Source organism: Mizuhopecten yessoensis, unplaced genomic scaffold (assembly GCF_002113885.1).
Source record: "Mizuhopecten yessoensis strain PY_sf001 unplaced genomic scaffold, ASM211388v2 scaffold3023, whole genome shotgun sequence".
NCBI classification, from domain to species: Eukaryota; Metazoa; Mollusca; class Bivalvia; order Pectinida; family Pectinidae; genus Mizuhopecten; species Mizuhopecten yessoensis.
In genome coordinates, this window is record NW_018404837.1 from 136,007 (window position 1) to 158,051 (window position 22,045).

The 22,045-nt window shown below is 35.1% G+C and overlaps 1 protein-coding gene across 1 annotated transcript; it reads left to right on the forward strand.

Annotated features, from left to right (window-relative positions):
* The first annotated feature begins 7,983 nt into the window (after window positions 1-7,983).
* LOC110446854 lies at window positions 7,984-21,140 on the forward strand. The gene is made up of 6 exons (XM_021492177.1): window positions 7,984-8,489; window positions 12,951-13,062; window positions 13,670-13,798; window positions 14,716-14,893; window positions 15,100-15,274; window positions 20,923-21,140. Exons 1-6 carry the CDS (start codon window positions 8,072-8,074, stop codon window positions 21,039-21,041), a joined length of 1,131 nt encoding a protein of 376 aa, XP_021347852.1. The 5' UTR covers window positions 7,984-8,071; the 3' UTR covers window positions 21,042-21,140.
* Window positions 21,141-22,045: the final 905 nt, after the last annotated feature.

The following is a 22,045-nucleotide window of genomic DNA, read 5'->3' on the forward strand; positions in this document are numbered from 1 at the left end:
TATCCCCGGATTACCTATTACCCTTCGGGAGGGGGTAATCTTTAATATATATATATAGTTATTTAGAGAAATAACTATCTTGGGAATATTTTGCCCATTTTTCAGTGGGTAAGAATTCAAACTTGATTGGAATTATCAACATGTGATTGCAGTTTGATGGTATTAAAAACCAGACCCTGATTCACCGGTAGGGTCTGAGGATTGCAGTTTGATGGTATGAAAAACCAGAACCTGATTCACCCATAGGGTCTGTGATTGCAGTTTGATGGTATTAAAAAACAGACCCTGATTCACCTCTAGGGTCTGAGGATTGGGTCCAAAAAGGTCAAACCGGCAACAGTTTTCTTCTTCAGACCCAAATTTGCTGAAATCCAATCCTCTTCATGAGAGAAAAAGTCTGAAGGCTTTTTATCAAAATTCAGAGTGTAAATTGTATAGTTTATACTGTTCTAGACACTTTTTGGTATATTGTGCTTATGTTTAGTGGGAAAGAATTCAAACAGTGTTTGGAGGAATAATCCTGTGAATGCAGTATGATTTTATAAAGTTAAAGACCCAGATTCGTCTCTAAGTTACCCGAAGGCGGAGCCCAAAGAGGTCCGATTGTCTTAAATTTTAATAGTCTTCCTTTCTAGACCCAGCTTTGCGAGAATCAAAACTTCTGCATGGATGGATGAATGGAAAGGTCTCTAGTTCCTATCAAATTTTGAATATACAACCCCGGTAAATAATTCATATTTTTGACATATTCTATGTTATCTAATCCCCAAGGGGTCCGAGAGGCAGGAACAAAAGGGGTCAAATTGTCTGAAATTTCAACAAATCCTTCTTCAGACTCAGATTATCTGGAATAAAATATATGTTTTTGTTCTTGGATGGAAAGGTCTCTAGTTTCTATCAAAACTAGTCCCCTCCCTCCTCCTCTGGGGAAGGGGGTAAAGAGTTGACAATTTATATAAGGAAATATTTGTTTTGTATATTTTGCTTTTTTTCAGTGGGGAAAAATCAGACTTGGTTAGAATTTTCATCATGTTCGATGGTAGTATAATCGAGATCCTGCTCACTCCGGGGGTCTGAGGGGCGGTGCCAAAAAGGGTCACACTTGCTTAAATTTCAGCAAAACTGTGAGTTTCACTCCACTTCCGGTCACCCATTCCTGCATGGGTAGGGGGTAGGGGGTATTTTATTATTTGGTTATCAGTAACATAATTAAATAACACAATTTTGTCAGGAAATCCGCTGTCTGATAGCCATATTTTGATTAATTACAATATTTGTTTCTGTAACATCACAGCAACAAATAACAGTTGTAATACAACTCAGGTGACCGTTAAGGCCCATGGGCTTCTTGTTTAATATATCTTTATGTGCTATTGTATGTATAAAACATATTTGTAAACAATCTATATTTGTTACCAAATTTCATGGTACATTGTCTAAATGTCTATTTTTCAGAAGTTTGAATAAATATTTCTTAGCTTACTATGCTTTGAGTGATATTTTTGATTACAAGGACCCCAGTACCACTGCAGAACACTTCGCTGTATATAATCATCGGGATTATTTCTGGTATGACTAAATTAACTTTGTAAATCAATTCTGAAAATAACCTTTCGGAATTCTTATAACAAAAATAGAATGATGAAATACGAATAAAAATTCAATATCAGTAACCTGATATAACAATGAAATGAGTAAAACCGGGATTCACATCCTGGACGTCTGAAAATATACTGTCTTTCTTAAACTGTACATGTACCAACGGAGCTATACTGTCAACGGTACACTGTAGTACCGTTGGCTATTTGCGCTAGTTTTATACAAAACAAATTAAGGGGAGGTTATTACTGTATGCAGTGTTTTGCCTGCAGTGGTACATGGTTCCCAAAGAGACTGCTGCCATTCATCAGTCATCTACCGTTTTGTCAAAACTGCAACTTACAATGCTGGTCAAACCACTGTTTCGTCATTTGTACAAGCGTACAGGGCAAGCCAACATTTAACAGCCAAAGATGGGTTGTAAAAGTATATGATACATAATTAAATGAAGCTTGGCTACAGAATCTATCTCTAACTCAATCTTTTGATATAATGAACATATCTTTAATTTGTAGAGTTATTCCTAAAAGAAATAGAGATATATCCAGTCATAAAACGGATATCTTAAAAATCATAGAAGCGTATAATCTCATTAGGTAAAAGAGATACTTTTAAATTAAAAGTGTATCTTTGAAGAGCAATTTAAAAGATCGTACTAATAGATCTATGGAGTTCCAGCTACGAAGAGTGGAGGGTATAAAGGAAAGATTGGTAAGAAAAAGCCGAACTAGAGGAACTCTATAATCACTGTTATTTCTAAGGGTGTACCTGTTATTTTCTGCAATAGTAGGTGGCAGGAGATCGTTTAAATAATCTGGAGTTAAGGATGTACTCTTCTGAGGTTTCAATCACGTTCAAGTCTCGTTTTGATCTGGTGTAACGGGTTTTTGTAATATTTAACAAATTATGATCAAGTTTATTAGCAAACACGCATCTGAAAAATATGTCAAAAAAATAGATGTCTGTTGTTTGTAGATCTTCTTTTACAAGAATTTAAAAAAAAATCCAATTTGGGGGCCATTTTGAAAATGAGTATTAATGTGTATTCCTTGGGCTTCAAAAAAAGCAAAAATTTCACCTTTTTTGACACTAGATTGATCACTTAAGTTGTCATTGTGTCGCCATTTTTAATTATAGCAGGTTCAATTTCCCTGTACAACTTTATAATATTTAATATGATAAAAATAATATGCAATAAACTGGAAAATTATACATTATTGATATTTTTTTAACATATTTAGTGTAACTGAAGCACTTTTGATTTTTGACCCCGAAAAAGGTAAAAAATAACACAAATGATAATGGGACAAAAAAAGAAGCACACAAATCCATATAAGAAAAAAAAGTTTAATACAGGAAAATTTTGACTTCTCAGAGGTGTACATCCTTAAGTTGTTTTGCATTTTGTATAAAAGTCGGAGTTTTCTACGTTTTCGACGATTAGAAATAGTTTCTAAACCTGTTTCAAAATGTATTCTTTGATACGGGCATATGAAGGAAGACCGGATATAATTCGAGCAACTTCTCTTTGGGATTGCTCTAATTTTTCTCATTCAAATTTAGTACAAACATCCCATAGTTCATTAGCATATTCTAAAACTGGTAAAATGAATGATTTATAAATTCTTAAAAGACTATTCCTATTTAGCAAATATTTCAATCTCCTTAAGACGTTAATTTTCTTCATAACTGAACTATAAATGGCATTAATATGATCGCCCCACTTTGCGCTTGAATAAAAAAAAACTACTCCCTGATGTTTATGATGGTCTGTAAAATTTAAGTCTTTTCCATCAAATTTCAAATCTAATTTCAATGTTACCAACCAAGTTTTAGACCATACGTTTAAAGACTACAGATCCCTATTTAATACTGTTTGGATTTCATGACAAGATGAAGAAGACTGTAATAAAGAAGTATCATCTGCAAAACGACGAGCAGCTGATTCAAAGACATCGGCAATATCATTAATGTATATCAAAAACAAAAGTGGTCCAAGAATTGAACATTGAGGAACCCCTGCTTCGTTCAAACCTAATTGGGAATAAGAATTATTTAAGAAAACTTTCTATTGCCTATGAAATAAATAATTTTCTAACCAGGTATAGAATTCACCAACAATTCCGTAAGATTGTAACTTAACCATCAAACCATTCTGTCAAACCCGATCAAAAGCCTTGGAGATATCACAAAACACCATACATGTACATACGTGTTTTATTTCTTCAAGAGCAATACAAATGTTATGATAAATTTCAATGAGCTGATATACAGTAGAATGAGCATGCATAAAACCAGACTGGTACTTATAAAACAATGAGTTTTTTTGAAATAATTATGTAGGTGTTTGAAGATTACTCGCTCAATACCTTTTCCAACAGTAGATAAAAGTGAAATTGGCCTATAGTTAGAAGGAGAATGTCTGTCAACTTTTTTAAACAGTGGCATGACTTTGGCTTTTTTCCAAGCAGTTGGGAAGATACCTGCCGATAAAGACATATCACAAATAATTTCAAATGGAATACAAACAGACTGTAAGGTATTTCTTAACATATGATGGCTGATTCCATCCTCACCCGAGGCCTTGCCGAGGTTCAATATCTGTAGAACGTCATGATTATTTACTCTAATAGAACTAAACGTTATGTCAGTTTTTGGCTCAACAATAGGAACCACAGTGTAAGTATCATTTACTCGTGTTATACTACAAACATAGTCATTTAATAAGTTAGCTTTATCTTCGTCATTAGTAACATTGTCAGTATGAGGATCTACAAGAGTAGGTATAGATTGTGAAGTGCCAGTGGATTTTATTAACAGTTTAATAAGTCTCCAGTAATATTTTGATCAGAGGACGGGTACTCTTCAATTATACCTTGAACATTTTCATAAGATATAAAACGGGCATGCTTTTTCTTGTTGTTAACCTTATTACGTTGAGACTAAAATTTATTAACATCCTAAAGAAGCTTGGTTGACCTCGCGATTTTGTGCAACCTATCTCGAATTCTCAATTTTTTTCTTAGTTCGGAGTTCATCCAAGGTTTGTCATTTGGTCTTAAAGTGACAACTTTAGTTGGAATACATAAATTAGCAAATATTAGAAAAACATCAGTAAAACGCTCACATGCAATATCAACGGAGTCACAATTTAGGAAAAGATCGATCCAATTATAATTAGAAATAAGATCATTAAACAATTGAAAGTCTGCTCTCTTATATAGCCAAAGTTTACGCTTATAAATGGATCTAAAAGCACATGTAATTTTAATACAAGCAGTACAACCATCATGGTCACTGAAAGGTTATCAACTGATACCACAGAAGAATCAACACAGGAAAGTGATTGAGTTAAAAGAATAAGGTCGAGTAGGCTGGGTCTAGTCGGTCCGTTACGAGTAGGTTCATTTATGACATTGGTTATTAGTTTTATCCCAGTTAACTCGTTTTCCTTCTTTTCTCTTATCTGTTTCGTTGATAGTCTGTCAACAGTAAAGGTATGTTGTGGTAACGTTTGATCACAATTTCAACACTGCTAGGTTTGCGAGTGTCGTTTCAAAGTAAGGTCATTGCTCTTATTATTTACTTCAGAAAAAGAAATACCAAACTTGAAATGTCAAAATCCAAGATTGCTGCCTTAAGGTTGTGTCCATCATGCTTTTTGTCCGATCAGTCCCAATTCCGGACCATTTTTCTGGTCCAAGGGAACCCTTCATATGACATTTGAGTCTGATCTGTCACGTTTCTCTTGAAGAATAGTGCTTACAAACTTGAACTGTCAACATTAAACATGGCAGTAGGCGGCTATCACAATTTTCCCGAACAGTCAAAAAATTAAACGTGCTCATATATGGATCGAAAGGGAGGTACATATTAAATTATTAGAGATCTGCCGAGCACTTTTTGAGAAATAGAGATAACAAACGTAAACTGTCAAAACGCAAAATGGCTACCTAGTCTCCATCATGGTTTTTTTCCCGATCAGTTCCAAAATAAAACATGCACATTTTCCAACCAGTAAAATAATAAATCTATGCACAAGAATGGGCCATATGGAACCTACACATGACAGGAGAAAGGTCTGTCAAGCATTTCTTGAGAAATAGAGAAAACAAACTTGAACTCTCCAATTCAACGCTGACTGCTCGGTGGCCGTCTTGACTTTCGGACCATTTTTTCCGATCCAAGGGAAACCTCCATTTGAAATTTGAGTCTGATCTGTCACATTCTTCTTCGGGAATAGCAGTTGCAAACTTGAACTGTCAAAATCCAAGGTGGTTGTCTTGTGGCCATCATGTTTTTCCGATCAGTCTCAAACTGAAACATACACAATATTGATCAAGGAGACCTCCTTATGAAATCTTAGAAAGATCTGTCAAGTATTCTTTAGAAATTGCGATAAAATGCTTGAGTTTTCCAATTACAGGATAACTCCTCGGCGACCGTCTTGTTTTCCCGACAAGTCAAAAAAAAAGAACGAGCTTAACTATGGACCAAGGAAACCCGGGGCCCTCCACATGAAATACGAGAAAGATCTGTCAAGTTCTTCTTGTGAAATAGATCTAGAGATCACAAACTTGAACTGTCAAAATAAAACATGGCTGCCTGTCGGCCATCGTGTATTCCTTAGCAAAACTTGTACAAATTTGGACCAATGGGAATCTACCTAAACATTTTCATAGAAATGTCAAGTACTTCTTGATAAATAGCAAAATCAATCTTTAACTCTCAAAATCCAAGAGTGATGCCAGACTTGCTTTTCTAATAAGTCCCAAAACATATGAAGACAGGAAGTAGTAACGACCGTGCAAACAAAGAAACTTGTCAAATGTTCGAGGCAATCCGCCGCTTTCTCGAGACAGAAACATGAACAATAAAATACCACAAGATATAACAAAGATGAACAGTCATTATGAAACAATAATACAGCAAAAATTACATTAAAAAAAACATTTATCAATTATGTACATTGAAATATGTCCTGTCATCGCATAGAAATATATAGTAGTGTCCAATGTCCAAAGTAAATGAAAGTTTGTTATTATTGTACCAACTAAATATTTTTGCCATCAAACCCTAGAGTTTTTGTCAAGTTTAGATAAGCATTAATTAAGCCAAATCCTTGTTCGATATACCATCTATTTGAAAAAAAAATATCAAATAAAAATTCGCACTGTGGTGACACTGATATGTATGTGCGATGGGTATAATGGAGATACGTTAAGTAGGCACTATATAGTTCGCAATGTCTGCTCTAAACATTTGAATTTTTATAGGGATTTCATTTACACAAACTTTAAAAATGTAAACCTGATAAATCAAAGAATGCGGGTAGGTAGAATTTAGTCGTATATTGCACATGCATACCAAGTTTCACCAAAAGTGGCCGATATTTAAGCAAGTTATCTTGAGGAAACCAAAGTGTTAACGAACAGACGGACGGTCGCTCACCATACCATAATTACGTCCCGTAAAAACGGACAGACATCATTTTTCGAAATACATGATACATTGTGTACACGTAATACCAGAAGAATTTAGAAGGCATATGGCCCAATTCAAAATCACGCAACATGTTCTTTATCTTATTTTAAACAATAAGTTCTATTAATAATTGAAATATTATTTAACAATAATTCCCGACCAAACAGGAAAAACGCCCTCTCCCCTTTGATAAATTGAGATATCTTCCCTGTATGAGAGTTAGAGCAAAAGGCGCCTCGCTCGACATCTTAAAAAAAACGAAGTCGGAGTCATAAATAAATATACACAATGCAATTATTATAAAAAAAAACCGAGGTGGCCTGCACGGTTAAAAAATAGCTCCCTAGTTTAAGAAAAATATTTCCCCGTAGGCCTAGATAGTTTGAATTAAAGATATAATAAAAAAGGGAAAGTAATTGCTTAGTTTCTGCTATAACTTTAGTGTACATAGCTCAAACTAATCAGGTCACTGTGGACAATCGTTAACTATTTTTAGTAACATTTAGGTTATAAAAGCGATACACAAAACAGTTACAAAACATCAATTACACTATTGTTTGTGTAAATTGTTAGACTTTCAGTCGCTGGACAAGTATGATGATAAACTTGCTTTTCGTAACTAGACTTTAGCTTTTCCTTTGCCGGCTCTCTCGAAACGGATTTGGTGCTTACAATGTTATCCAAATATCCTGTCGTGACTGTTTTTTCATTCCTGAATGAATAAGTGGAACTTTTCTTGTGAATCAGTACAGTGCAAGAAGCCTAGCTAGTCAGGCGCATGATAACTTATTCACAATTTTAAACATTTCATTATTTTTTTGCAAATATAAGAACGATTTCCGTAGTCTGCATTGAACTTTTTTTTCTACAAGCCGGATTTTTTCACTGTCCTCCGTACCGTTTATTATGCACTTTTCAAGATGGCAGCCCCCAGTTGTTAAGTAAATGTAGGCCTAGTGCGGGTTTTCGCGGAAGGTCAGCCATAGCCATGATTCGGAATTTAACTTCAGTGGCAAAGAGGGGGAGGAATTGTTGTTTGATCAGGAGTGCTTTATTTTCAGAGACAAAAAACTTATCATCCTTTCAAGAACGCCGATCTAACATAGTTTTTCACCGACATCGCTCAACCTATGCTGAAAACAAATCTAAGGATCCAAATAATGAATGCCTGTTTCAGAAACGATATATTACCATACGGTCGTGCTACGACCTTTGGATAGATGTGCCTAAAGCAGGTTTAATTTTTGAAGTGGAATACTATGACTCTAGCCCTGATATGTCAATCGATCCTAAAGTTCCCCTAGTTTTAGCGCTGCACGACACTCCTGGAACAGCCGAAGACCTGCTCCCTGTTCTCAACCTGCTCGCAAAATTGGGATACAGAGTCATTGCTCCAAATTTTCCAGGTAACCACATAAACAGAGGGCAAAAGGCAAAAATGCATCACTCATGCTGCGAGGTGAACAAGATATATATATATATATATATCACATGCATAAACAAAGTGACGGAGGGGTATATTGTACATAAAACTCTGACACCTACATGATCATCTGCATTTTTATCATATAAGAGTAGTGTAACCTAACTGGCATAACTGCTTGGTAAATACATAATGTAGTCATTTACTATGTTGGGTCAAAGGAGCCTGAAATTCTGTCAAAAAATAATAATAACAGTAATACAAACAACATCTGGTCCTGATAGCATTCCATCCAAAATACTAAAAGAGGTTGCTGCAGAAATTACACCAGCCCTGATAAAACTCTTCCAAATATCATTAGACTTTGGATCAGTTCCGCAAGATTGGCGCGAGGCACACATTGTCCCCGTCTTTAAAAAAGGTGACAAACAAGCTGCAGAAAATTATCTTCCTGTCTCTTTAACTTGTATCACCTGTAAATTACTAGAACACATCATTCATAGCAATGTCATGGATCACTTAGAACTCAACAATGTACTCGCCAAATTTCAACACGGCTTTCTATCCAAACACTCTACGGAAACGCAACTAATTCTAACGGTAGATGACATCCTTAGGAACATAAACAACAAATCACAAACAGACATTGCGCTATTAGACTTTTCTAAAGCTTTGGATAAGGTCCCTCATGAACGCCTTCTTTCTAAATTACACTTCTTTGGCATTCGAAAGAGTACAAATTCCTGGATTATATCATTTCTAAATAACAGAGACCAACTTGTTTTATAAAATGGGACTAAATCTGACAAGGCCCCTGTCCTTTCTGGGGTACCCCAGGGGACGGTCATTGGGCCACTGTTATTCCTCATTTACATAAACGACTTGGTACAGTCAGTCTCCTGCAAGGTCAAACTGTTTGCAGACAATTTCTACTCTATAAGGAGATAATGTCTGAGGACGACTGCAAACAACTCCAGGCAGACCTTGCTAGGCTAGAACAATGGGAGACTGACTGGCAAATGAACTTCAATGCCAGCAAATGTTGTATAATCAATGTAACCAAAAACAAAGTCCCAGTTAAGTTTGGTTACCAGCTTCATAACACGCTGCTGGATAACCTACCAGCTAGCAAGTACTTGGGGGTTACTCTAATGGATGACTTCAGTTGGGGTAAACACATCCACTCCACTGTAAGTAAGGCTATAACTAACAAAACACTGGGCTTCCTGAGACGCAATATGTCATCATGCTCCAGGAAAGTCTAATCACAAACGTATACCACTCTAGTGTGACCGACTATCGAGTATGTCTCTACATGTTGGGACCCATACACCACAGAAAACATTGTACTGTTGGAAACCGTCCAATGTAGGGCTACTCGATATGTCTATAACAACTACAGGACCCGTGAACCTGGAAGTGTCACCAGCATGGTACAATCACTAAACTGGGTACCACTTGCACAGAGACAAGCAAAAGCAAGGGTTACAATGATGTACAAAATCTTAAATGACAAAGTAGCCATCTCCCCTAATGATCATGTTAAAGTGTCAGACCACAGAACTAGGGGAGCCCACAAACTCCAACAAATTTCTACTATTTCGGACAAATATAGAAATTCATTTTTTCCCAGAACTATCAGTACATGGAATTCTCTGCCCGAAGATATAGCCCAGTCACCTGACTTGAACCATTTCAAATCAGCTCTGTCTGCCTATCATCCTAAACAAACTCTACATTAACTCTTATCATGCATGTACGAGTATATAGTTTTATCTTATCATAAAATAACCAAAAACATTAATGCCACCTCCAAGATCACCTAAAATTGCGGCAACTGCACTCATATCTATGAGATCTGCCGCAGTAAATGGAAGAGAAAAAAAAAATGCAGCATAGCTGCTGGACACCAAACCTTTTAAAAAAATGACAGTCCATCAACCACAAGGGAACGAATCCTGCATGCTTGAGTCTCTTTAATTATAATTATATAAATTGTAAATGGAATTAATTTTGTCGTTCAGAATATTCCGTTCACACTCAATATCCTTACATTTTGCACTTACTATTGTCACTCAATAATTCTCCCACAGCACGCAAATGTACAGTTTTAACTGCAGATTTAGGCCTAATGTCAATGATTTGGTAATAACCTCATCTTCTGAGAGAGAGAAGCTGGGACATTATAATAAAGATGATTTACATAAAATATCATTTATACCTTTTGTCAAAATCCACAGCATGCAAATGTACAGTTTTAACTGCAGATTTAGGCCTAATGTCAATGATTTGGTAATAACCTCATCTTCTGAGAGAGAGAAGCTGGGACATTATAATAAAGATGATTTACATAAAATATCATTTATACCTTTTGTCAAAATCGCAGCTTTTTTTGCAAATATTTCTTTTGACTACTTGACTATTTTGGATAAAATATCAACTATCTTCTAGGTTAAAGCATCAATCATAGCCCCCTGTCCATAGTTATTACTTCTCGTGACAGCTATGAAAACACATTTTGCCACAACGCTGGTTTTATTTTTAGTTGTTATAATTAACACAGATTCGTTTTATACAAGTGAAATAAATATCGTATATTTAACAGGAAAATCATAAATTTTTCTATTTAAAAAAAACCCACCACGTCACGCAATGCAAATATGCTACATCAGAAAATTGTGGGAATGTGTAGCATAACTTTTGACGCCAAGTTGTAATGACGTCACGATAGACAACAATACAGAGCACCATTTTGAATGGATTTCACTGCAATTATGCCGTTTACGTGTATTATCTGGTAAGATTTGGACAATACTAAGGGTGACGTTTTTACTTGTGAAGATATATAATGTTACGTTTACCTTCACTGCATTAAAGATGTTTTTATCAAATGGAGAATTCATGATATTTCACTAGTTAACTGTAATAAATACCGATACAGTAGGGTTTACTATTATATTTTTGTAGACAGTATGCAGCCTCAATTTCCCAGAAGATAAAAATACCTATATTATGCTTAAAAATATGATATAGGTATTTTTGTTTGTATTATTGTTATTATTAATTTTTGACAGAATTTCAGGCTCCTGTGGTTAGGTACAGTATCCTGCTTGGTAGGCATATAGCCAACTGTCATTCTCCTAGATTATAAAATGTACGTTGTTTCTTTTTGTAATGTATATATAAATATTTTACAAACTGTTTTTGTGAAACAAACATCAATATATAAATGATCGCTTGCTAGAAACTACATTGGGATAATTGTGTAATACAACAAGACTAGAAGGACTAGGGGTGTTAAGGGTCATTTCTGGCCTCATTAGGGATTTAAAATCTATTGTTATATTTGTAATTTGGAATAATGGAAGTACATGTACACAGATATGATATTTCAAATTAATCTGACAACTGGTATAGGAGATATGGCATAAAAAAAGAGAGGTATAGATCCGCTTTTCCATTGTAAAATGTGTGAATATCATCTACTGTGAATGCTATTTCCATTGCAAATTGGCCATTTTGAGGCAAATTAATAAAACCCTCTTTAAAGTTTGATAGCCTACACATTCACCAAACAAATAAATATTTGACATTCTTAAACATTGTCATACCAATGTTCATTCAAAGAAATTTTATTGCTCTGGTAGGGCATCTAGGCATGTACATATCTGTACATTGTAGAAAAAATCTGCACCAAGAAAGATAGCCCCAGTTATTCAAAATGATGTTTATAACAGAAATTGGTAAATAAATTCAAGTTTATCATTTTTTACATTTTCATGAGGCCGAAATGATCCGTAATACCCCATGTCCTTTGAAAAAAATACAATAGGGATTTGGTGACTGCTGAAATTCTGCCGCAGTTACAGAGTTGATACAGCAGAGTTTGAGCTGCCACTATAACTCACTGTATCATAAATCTTGGAATAAATATCAAGAAGAGGCAACTTTCATACAGTAGGAAATAAGCAGGTATTCAGTGGAAATGATGTATTGTTGTAGCAATCATAGCACAGCTATAGTTTCTTAGGTAAACTACAGTGGAGCTTCAAAAAGTCAAACTACATTTCCCATTCCCAGAAAATGTGGACAATTTAGGAGGAAAGCAACTTTGTTCCTTAACTCATTCACCCCTGACATTTCATAATTCCATTCAAACCTTTGAATTGGAAGAGTTCAAATGTGTCTTCAGGGGTGATTGAGTTAAAGCATTGTTTTGATAGTTGGACAACCAGATTAGTGGTTGCTGGATACATATATGTATATAGTGAGGCAAGTTTAATAATTAAGACTTGACTTTGCATTTTATTTGTAGTTGTATTACATTGTGTTGCCAAGTGGACCCCCCCCCCCCCCTTATTTCTTTTCCAAATTCTTCAATCCAGACTTTTGAGTTTGCTTCTCTAATTTGAAATGCTTAAGACAATTTTAACTTGTTTTTAAGGTTGTGGCAAAACCAAATGGGTCAAGTGGAGGGATTGGAATGTCTTCACGGGAGCTCTGGATGAGAAGATGCATTTTGTATTTGACTTTCAGTCAGCATTAGATATACAAAGGTTTGTTAACATTTCAGTAATATTTCAGATTCTAAATTGCTGCAATACTGCATACAGATTTTTGCGGTAAATTATAAGAGGTCACTGATGTAATCTTAATGACATTGGTTTGTTGGTTGGAAACTATTCCATCCAATAAATATCTCTCAAAAACATATTGAACATATATTGCAATTACCAATATATACTGTATTTGGAAAAGATCTCATTATATAAGTAATAAAGAGTGTGACTGTGTCAATCATGGTAAGGGAGGAAATTCTTTTCAGGATACATGCTATATAGCAAATTTATATAAATGCGGTGATCAATCTACAATTTATTTTCATCGGTCGTTTTCAACTATTGCTAAAAATAATAGGTCCCAAAATGCTAAATTTAAATATTTCCAGAAATTCTATGAGTCCCATCAAAATTCATTGAGTAAAGGGCTCGAGACTCAAATGTAGATTCATCACTGTAAATGTAGTACCAAAAATAGCCATGTTTTATATAGTTTGTAAACATCATGATATTTGATTGGAGCGAGGGTTTATGGATTATCAAGGATATGCTATATATATATGTATTTGTTGTATAATTTGTGTTATGTGTGATGATGTTACAGAGTGGATGTAGCGCTGGGCTACGGTATGGGCTGTAGTACATGTGTCGCACTATCAGGAACAGACAGCAATATCTACAGATCAAATGCCCTCCTCTGTCCAGCAGAACACACTCCACTCAAGCCAGTTAAGTACGTTTTGTAGCTAGATAGACTAATACAGAATAGATACTAAAATGATTCAAAACAAGAAATTTTAAAATTCATCAGACCATTAGCTAAAGTGAATATTGATTTTTTTTGTCCATATATCATATGTGGGTAGTCTGGGGATAGGCTGCCCCAGCTACAACCAACAATATAAATGAAACAATTTCTATTTTCTTTACTCAAAAATCAACGTCTGTTCATTTTTTTCTTCCTCACTTTTCACACTCTCTCTTTTTTACCTCATTGTTTGTACACTCGCACAAACTCTACTCACACAGATGTAACAATAAAAATTAACGCGGAAATTTTGAATTCCTCTAGCCCTTCAGGTTTTTGAATACTAGAATTCACTAGACCATGAGGTTAAAGGATGTTGAATTTCACTAGTCTATCTGATTTGTGAATGCTAAAATTCACTAGACCATGAGGTGAGGGATGTTGGATTTAAATAGCCCTTTAGGTTTATGAATACGTTTGTACTAGAATTCACTAGACATCAGGTTACCTTTAAGGATTCACTAGAAATTCATGAGGTTTGTGAATACCTATACTAGAGTTCACTTTACCATGAAGTTAATGAATATTGAATTCACTAGCGGTGGATAATATATATTTATTTATGTATATATCATAAAATTGAATTATTTTATCTATGATAAGGGTGAAGTGATTTTAATCCAACTTTCTCATAATCCAATTGCCTTTTAATCAAGTCATCTTGAAATCCAATTGTTTTGTAATCCAGCTGTATCATAATCCAGTCATCTCGTTGTCATGTACAACTTTTGCTGAAATGAAATTTGCTGGATTATTGTTTCCCCAATGTATATATTTGTAAATATTACTTGGAGAAAGCGGTCGATAAAGTTCATGTTAACTTTTTTTATCATGTTTTTCAGGGGAAAGTTACGGCATGAGCAGGCTAGGAATCTGTTCACTTTGTGGGAGACCTTACAAACACGCCCATTTGTTTGGTTATACATGATTTTCAACAAGGGCAAGTATGGGTACTCTGGATACTCTGCAATGCAAGTAATCAACACAGCACGGGCTATGGCAGGCAGCCGCTACAAATCGGTAAATTCATTTATCCAGTCATTCCACTACCAAGTCAGCTTTTCAGATAGAATCATTGTTGTCACTTTATTGATGATAAATATGTGAAGGGTTTCTCAAAAAAGATTGGCGTTGGTACCTACATTCTTCAATAATCAACATTAAAGTACATTGAAATTGTTTAAATGTTTCATTATGATATTGATTATTATGCCTTGACTTGACAGTTACAAGGATTCATGGCAAGACTTCAAACTAAAGGCGTGCCATGTTGTATGGTGTATCACAGTGTGGCAGACGCTAAGGTCCCCCCAGAAATATCACAGGTGTATGCAGAATTATTGGGCATCAAGCCCGAAGACTTCATAGTATACCAGGACGACAAAAAAAATTCAAATCAAGGTGAACTTTTGTGTATTATGTTGTAATCAATTTGAAAAGACTTTTTTTTCTCTCCAAAAGATAGGCCTAAATTTTTCATTTTTTTATAACCTTTTATTTTTGCAAAGATTTTTCATGAACTTTGCATCATCAGTTTAGCGTTTTCATCAATTATCCTTCTAGATCATTTCACTAGAGGATGTATGTATGTAATCGAAGCCAATATCATGTTCTGTATACATATTGTGAAAAATATGCTTAAGGCAGAGGATAAATATGGTTCAGTTTGTCTGTAGACAAAATTTTGTCTGTACATGTCCACTGTAGTTTGCTTTCACAATGCTTAACTACCATCTTATGTACTACATATATAATGCACTTTGTCATATTGACAATTTTGGATAGAGTGATCTCCCTTGTACTTGGCAAATTACAGTATTGTTGTAATACTCTAAAATCTAAAATTTTAGACGATTTATTTGAAATCTGGTAAGGTTGATAACCACATGTAGTGGTAAATATTTATAAAGCATGAAGTTCCCATGGAAGGCAAACATATAATAAGGATGAGCCATATTTTATTTAGTTTTAGATCTTTAACTCAATAACTGGGACATTGAGTGGATATTCTCTTTCTACCATATAAGGAAGAATAGCCAAACTGTCCTGAGAAACTCACATTGAATAATATTTAACATTAGTAGACATTGTGTCTATGAGGTTAAACAAATATTTAGGAAATAGACCATTTTTTATCTGGTTACTAGTGCATTTAAATGTCCAAAATAGTATTTATTTGCTTATGCCATGGTGTGGCGACCGTCGTCCGTCCAGCGTCAAACTTTAAACAACTAATCTTCTCAATAACCAAGAGGCCTTAGGTGATGATATTTGGCCAGTAGCATGCTGGGAGGAAGGACTACCAAGTTTATTCAAATGAATGACCTTCGCCCATTTTCAAGGTCAAAGGGGTCAAATATGTAAAAATCTTTAAACAATTCCTCCTGAATAAGCAGCAGGCACAGGATGATGATATTTGACCAATCACAATACTAGCATGAGGGTCTCAGGTGTCAATTATCTTAAAGGGGCATCACGCTGAAGTAACTTTTTTTTTGTCTTTTTTCCAAATACTACATAAACATATCAAGTGAGACTCCTTATGGAAAATGCCGATCGGATTTGGCTGAAATAGATTCATAAAAATGATTAAATCTAAGATAATCATCGGTATTTCTACCTGTCTGACCAACGTTTTGTTCAGGGATTTCCCTCTACTAGCGCATGCGCATAGCACACCATTTCTTTGTAAACAAAATGACTGGCCGTGTGAAGTAAGCCAAAGAAAAGTGTTGTACCGTGTCAGCTACGAAGCGAATAGTTGCCAAATGGTCAAAAGATAGCGCAAGGGGTACGTTACGGAATCATTATTGCCAGTGGGAAGTATTCAAAGCAGAAAATAACTGCCCTAGCAGTCAGTACGGTGCATGTTTTCTTCCGGATAGCGGCCGGTTAAGCTGAAATAAAATCGACAGAAATGCTAGCGCTGTTTATGTTATGAATAAATATCTAAAACTATTAACCTCGCTAGTATCATTGTGTGAGTTTGAACACAGATGAACTTAGTTTAATATGTTAATGGGCATGTATCGGAGAGAGTTTACTTTGTGTTTTTTTTAATTATACAGTGGTTTATGCAAACGAAAGGGATAAGTGACTGGTTAGTTTGATTTTGCCATGAGGCCCCCCAAGGGATAACTGCTGTGATGGCCACGGCGTATTCTGTTCTCTGATCCTCTGTCGGTGCTCGGGGTCAAATGAGATACGTGCGCTATTAGATTTACATAATTTATAATATTACCGGGATCAGTAAAATGGTATGATTTAATTATATTGCTGAATTAAACGATTGTTTTTTGTTTTGACATGCAAGTTTTAAATTAGTACTAATATAATACCCGGCCTGCCCTGGCGCGACGACGCAATATATAAAAAAAAAATCGCTCTTCGTCAGAAAGCTACGTTATCGCAGCTAGATTAAAAATGTCAAAATGACGGACCAGGATGAATAACTGAGGAAGGAGAACCTACTTCTAGTAAATAGGATCGCATAACACTTTTTTTTTAAATCGTAATTTTTCAACAGTTCATGTTTTCATATGATGTTGACTTAGAATGTATGATCATGTAACAACCTTTTCTCTATAAAGAATAAATTTTCGACTTCAGATAGAATCGGAATACGTATTGAAAACAGGGGAAAAAATATTTGATTACGTTATAAAAATGGCGCGTGCTGCCGATAACTACGGCTTCTGTTTCGGACCAAAGGAACTGATTAAAGAAAAGTTGTCTCAGCATAAAAAGGTCCATTTAAAAGTATGCTTTAATCTCTGTAAAGTATTGAAAAAATATAATTATCAAGTATCTCAACACGTTCCTTATTGACACATATTCTACATGTACACGTAGTGGTTTTGCCATACAGTTTATTGTGTGTGATGGTTAATATGACTTCCTAAATGTTAGCGTTTGGAGACAGTGAAAGTGGGAAAGAGAGTATACATAGATTTATATTCATGGTCTAGAAAAAAAATGGCCAAAGACATTGAGTTGTTTAATGTAATAAATAAATTCACAAACGTTTCCTTTTTATATTCGCGTGTAGTTTGTCATTGCATATATGCACTTTATGTAAACATTTGAAAAGGGATATTCGTCTCGTGAATATTCCTTTTTACAGAAAGGTTTGTCCCATTGTTGAGGGAGTGTTTAGCCCCGTACCACCTGTACCGGTCACGGGAGAAGGCTGTGATAAATTGTAAAAACTTGTGCCCCATCCTTTGTTTAATTTTATTGGCAACAAATTTATGTTAAAAGCTAAATAAATTTAAATTCTTAATATTGGCAAGTGTGCAATTAACTTCTGATGATGAATAATTACTGTTCAATAAGTTTGAATACGGAATTAGAAATCATATAACTTGGTTTCATAGTGCGGTAAGAAGTTGCAGTTGCCTGACGGCCCCTCTCTGAGGGCCCCTTTGTAAACCGTTTCATCTCGCTCGCACCACTTGTGTTTGCTGCCTAATCAGGTGACATTATCGGCGCTATTTTTAGCCGGGCTTTCCCGAACAATTCAAGTGGTCAAACTGGACATTTGGAACGGACTATGAATATGGGGATAGCGAGGTAACATAAGTGGAAGTGCATACAATACATACATTCATTAAAAAAAAAACGCCTTTTCACGTGATGTCCCTTTAACAGGTTCTTATGAATGACTTTTAGACCAGACACTGGTATTTTTCCTGTAGCTGTATTTTAGTTCACTTTTAAGGTAACAATTGTGAGATTAATACCAGGTAAGCGATGTAGGCCTATTGGGCCACTTGTTTATGGCTCCAGGGATAGAGCCAAAGCCATTCTCTTGTATCGGTATATTTCTGTAACCTCTTGCTTGGATACCACCCAGTATTGAGGAGGAGGATAATTGACCAGTAGCATGCTGGGATAAAGTGCTGCAGTTTACCAAGTTTGTTAAACTCAATGGATTTTATCCCCTTTCAATGTCACAGGGGTCAAATATATCAAAGTCTTGTAAAAACTTCTTTTCAATACCCAAAAGACCCAGGATAATGGTATATGCTGAGTAGAATACATGGGAGAAGGACTACAAAGTTTGTTCAAATGAATGACTGTCAAGGTCACAGGGGTCAAATGGGTTAAAATGGGTTAAAATCTTAATACAATCTCTTCTCAATCACCAAATGGCACAGGATGATGATATTTGGGCTGTTGTTTAACTTAGCCCATTTTAATTTTGAGCTTATGCCGTGGCGCGGCATCCGTCCTCCATCTGTCGTCCGGCGTCAATATTTTACTTTAAACGACTTCTTCTTAATAACCGAAAGGCCTAGGGTGTTGATATTTGGCCAGAAGCAAACTGGGATGAAGGGCTACAAAGTTTGTTAAAATTAATGACCCTGACCCATTTTCAAGGTCACAGGGGTCAAACATGTTAAAAAACTTTAAACATCTTCTTCTCGATAACCAAACTGCCCAGGGAGATGATATTTGGCCAGTAGAATGCTTGGGTGAAGGGCTACCAAGTTTGTTCAAATGAATGACCTTCAATTATATTCAAGGTCACAGGGGTCAATTGTCTTAAAAAAACTTTAAACTTCTTCTCAATAACCAAAATGCCCAGGGTGATGATATTTGGCCAGTAGCATGCTGAGATGAAGGGCTACAAATTTTGTTCAAATGAATGACCTTCACCTATATTCAAGGTCACAGGGGTCAAATATGTTAAAAACTTTAAACAACTTCTTCTCAATAACCAAAATTCCCAGGGTGATGATATTTGGCCAGAAGCATGCTGAGATGAAGGGCTAGAAAGTTTGTTCAAATGAATGACCTTCTCTTTTATTCAAGGTCACAGGGGTCAAATATGTTAAAAACTTTAAACAACTTCTTCTCAATAACCAAAATGCCCAGAGTGATGATATTTGGCCAGTAGCATGCTAGGGTAAAGGGCTATCAAGTTTGTACAAATGAATGACCTTCACCTATATTCAAGGTCACAGGGGTCAAATATGTAAAAAAGACATTAAACAACTTCTTTTGAATAACCAAAATGCACAGGGTGATGATATTTGGTCAGTAGCATGCTGAGATGAAGGGCTACAAAGTTTGTTCAAATGCATGACCTTCACCCATATTCAAGGTCACAGGGGTCAAATATGATAAAAAAATTAAACAACTTCTGAAGAACAACCAAAATGCCCAGGGTGATGACATTTAGTCAGTAGCATACTAGGATCAAGGGCTACCAAGTTTGTTCAAATGTATGGCCTTGAATCATATTCAAGGTCACAAGGAGAAAATATGTTCAAAATATTAAAACAACTTGTTCTGAATAACCAAAGGCTCAGGATGTTGATATTTAATCAGTAGCATGCTGGGATCAAGGACTACTATGTTTGTTAAAGTGAATGACTTTGACTTATATTCAAGGTCACAGGGGTCAAATTTGTAAAATCTTTAAACGACCTCTTCTGAATAACCATGGGTCCCAGGATGTTGATACTTTGCAAGTTGCATCCTGAGATAAAAGGCTATAAAATGTGTTCAACATAATGACTTGGTTCGACTTTCAATCACAGGGGTGAAATGTTTAAAATGGTACTTTTGAATGAATTTTAATCATAAATTCTGATATTTTGCCTGTAGCTTTATTTTAGATCACTTTTAAGGTTACAAGTGTGAGATTTATACCAGGTGAGCGATGCAGGCCCATTGGGCCTCTTGTTTTTAATATGTACTAGTGTGAGATTGATATGTACTAGGTTAGCGATTCAGGCCCATTGTGCCTTTTGTTTTTATTAAGTATGTCTACCGATTTCGCCCAAATGATGGGCTTCTTTAGGACCAACAATTGCGATTGAATTTCATACTTGGTATCTATTTAATCGCAGTGACAACGAAAAGTATTTCGAAAGAGAGAAATAGGAAATGCATGTATAAGCTTCCTCAGGGGTATATTCAATACAGACAGACTTAATATATAAAGCTGCTAAAGTACTGAATCTTGGTAGTATTTATGTCTGTATAAATATGATTATTTTGTGTAAATCATTTAAATGTGTGAAATTTTGTATTTTCAGGTAAAACCCATTTTCCAAAAGGACTGAAGGTTGAACATGAAACACCAGTGCTTTTAGAGACATATTCTAAACCAATAGCAAGAATGATACGTGGCGTTGTGAAGACATTAAGTTTTTGAGTGCCCAATCAGTCTCTTTAGAGGGGAAATCTTCATGTTTATTTTAACTAATAAAAGTCAGATTCCGAATTTGAAATGAAAATAAAGAGAACAAAGTATTTACCTCTTGTTGTGTAGACTTTAATTCTACTGTGTGATTCGGTATGACCTTGTTGTATAGAACCATTAAGACAACTATGTGATCCTGTATGACCTTGTTGCATAGATTCATTAAGTCTGTGTGGTCCTGTACGACCTTGTTGTAAAGAACAATTAAGTCTACTGTGTGGTCCTGTATGACCTTGTTGTATAGAACCATTAAGACTACTGTGTGATCCTGTATGACCTTGTTGCGGAGATTCATTAAGTCTGTGTGGTCCTGTATGACCTTGTTGTGTATATTCATTAAGGTCATAGGAATGTATTGCTAAACGGAAATAGGAAGTACTTACATCCCTAGTTGAAAATCCAATGTAGGGAGACAGTATTACAATTTCTGCATTTTCTAATGTTTAATATTAAACTGATGAATATTGTATGTTTATTATTGACAGAACAGTGTGTTCTTTCAATATTAAAGTATTTCAAAGCAATCCAGGCACTTATTCAGTTGTTTTTTAATCAATGAGTCACATGTGTCCATTGTTCTGTACTTCAGGAAATTGACTACCTATTTCACTACTGTAAAGTTTTTCAAGAACGATAACTTTTACATGCAATTACTATGTGTAAATGGTTTTATAATAAAATGTCAATTTTTAATCATTTATAGATAATTAATTTTACACAATTTCAGCATTTATGAAATTGATATACATTAATGCAATACTAATCTATGTCAGTATCATTTTTATTGACATCGTTTTGCAAAACATTGTGTGTTTCATTTTTTTTCAAAACTAACTCCTTTTTACATAAATTTCCATTTAAAGTCCTTAAAATTCTGACAACCTGTATTTTTTTTGTGGCAGAACATTTTCTTTACTTCAAAGCAATATAACTACAAAATTTGAAGAAATTCTACT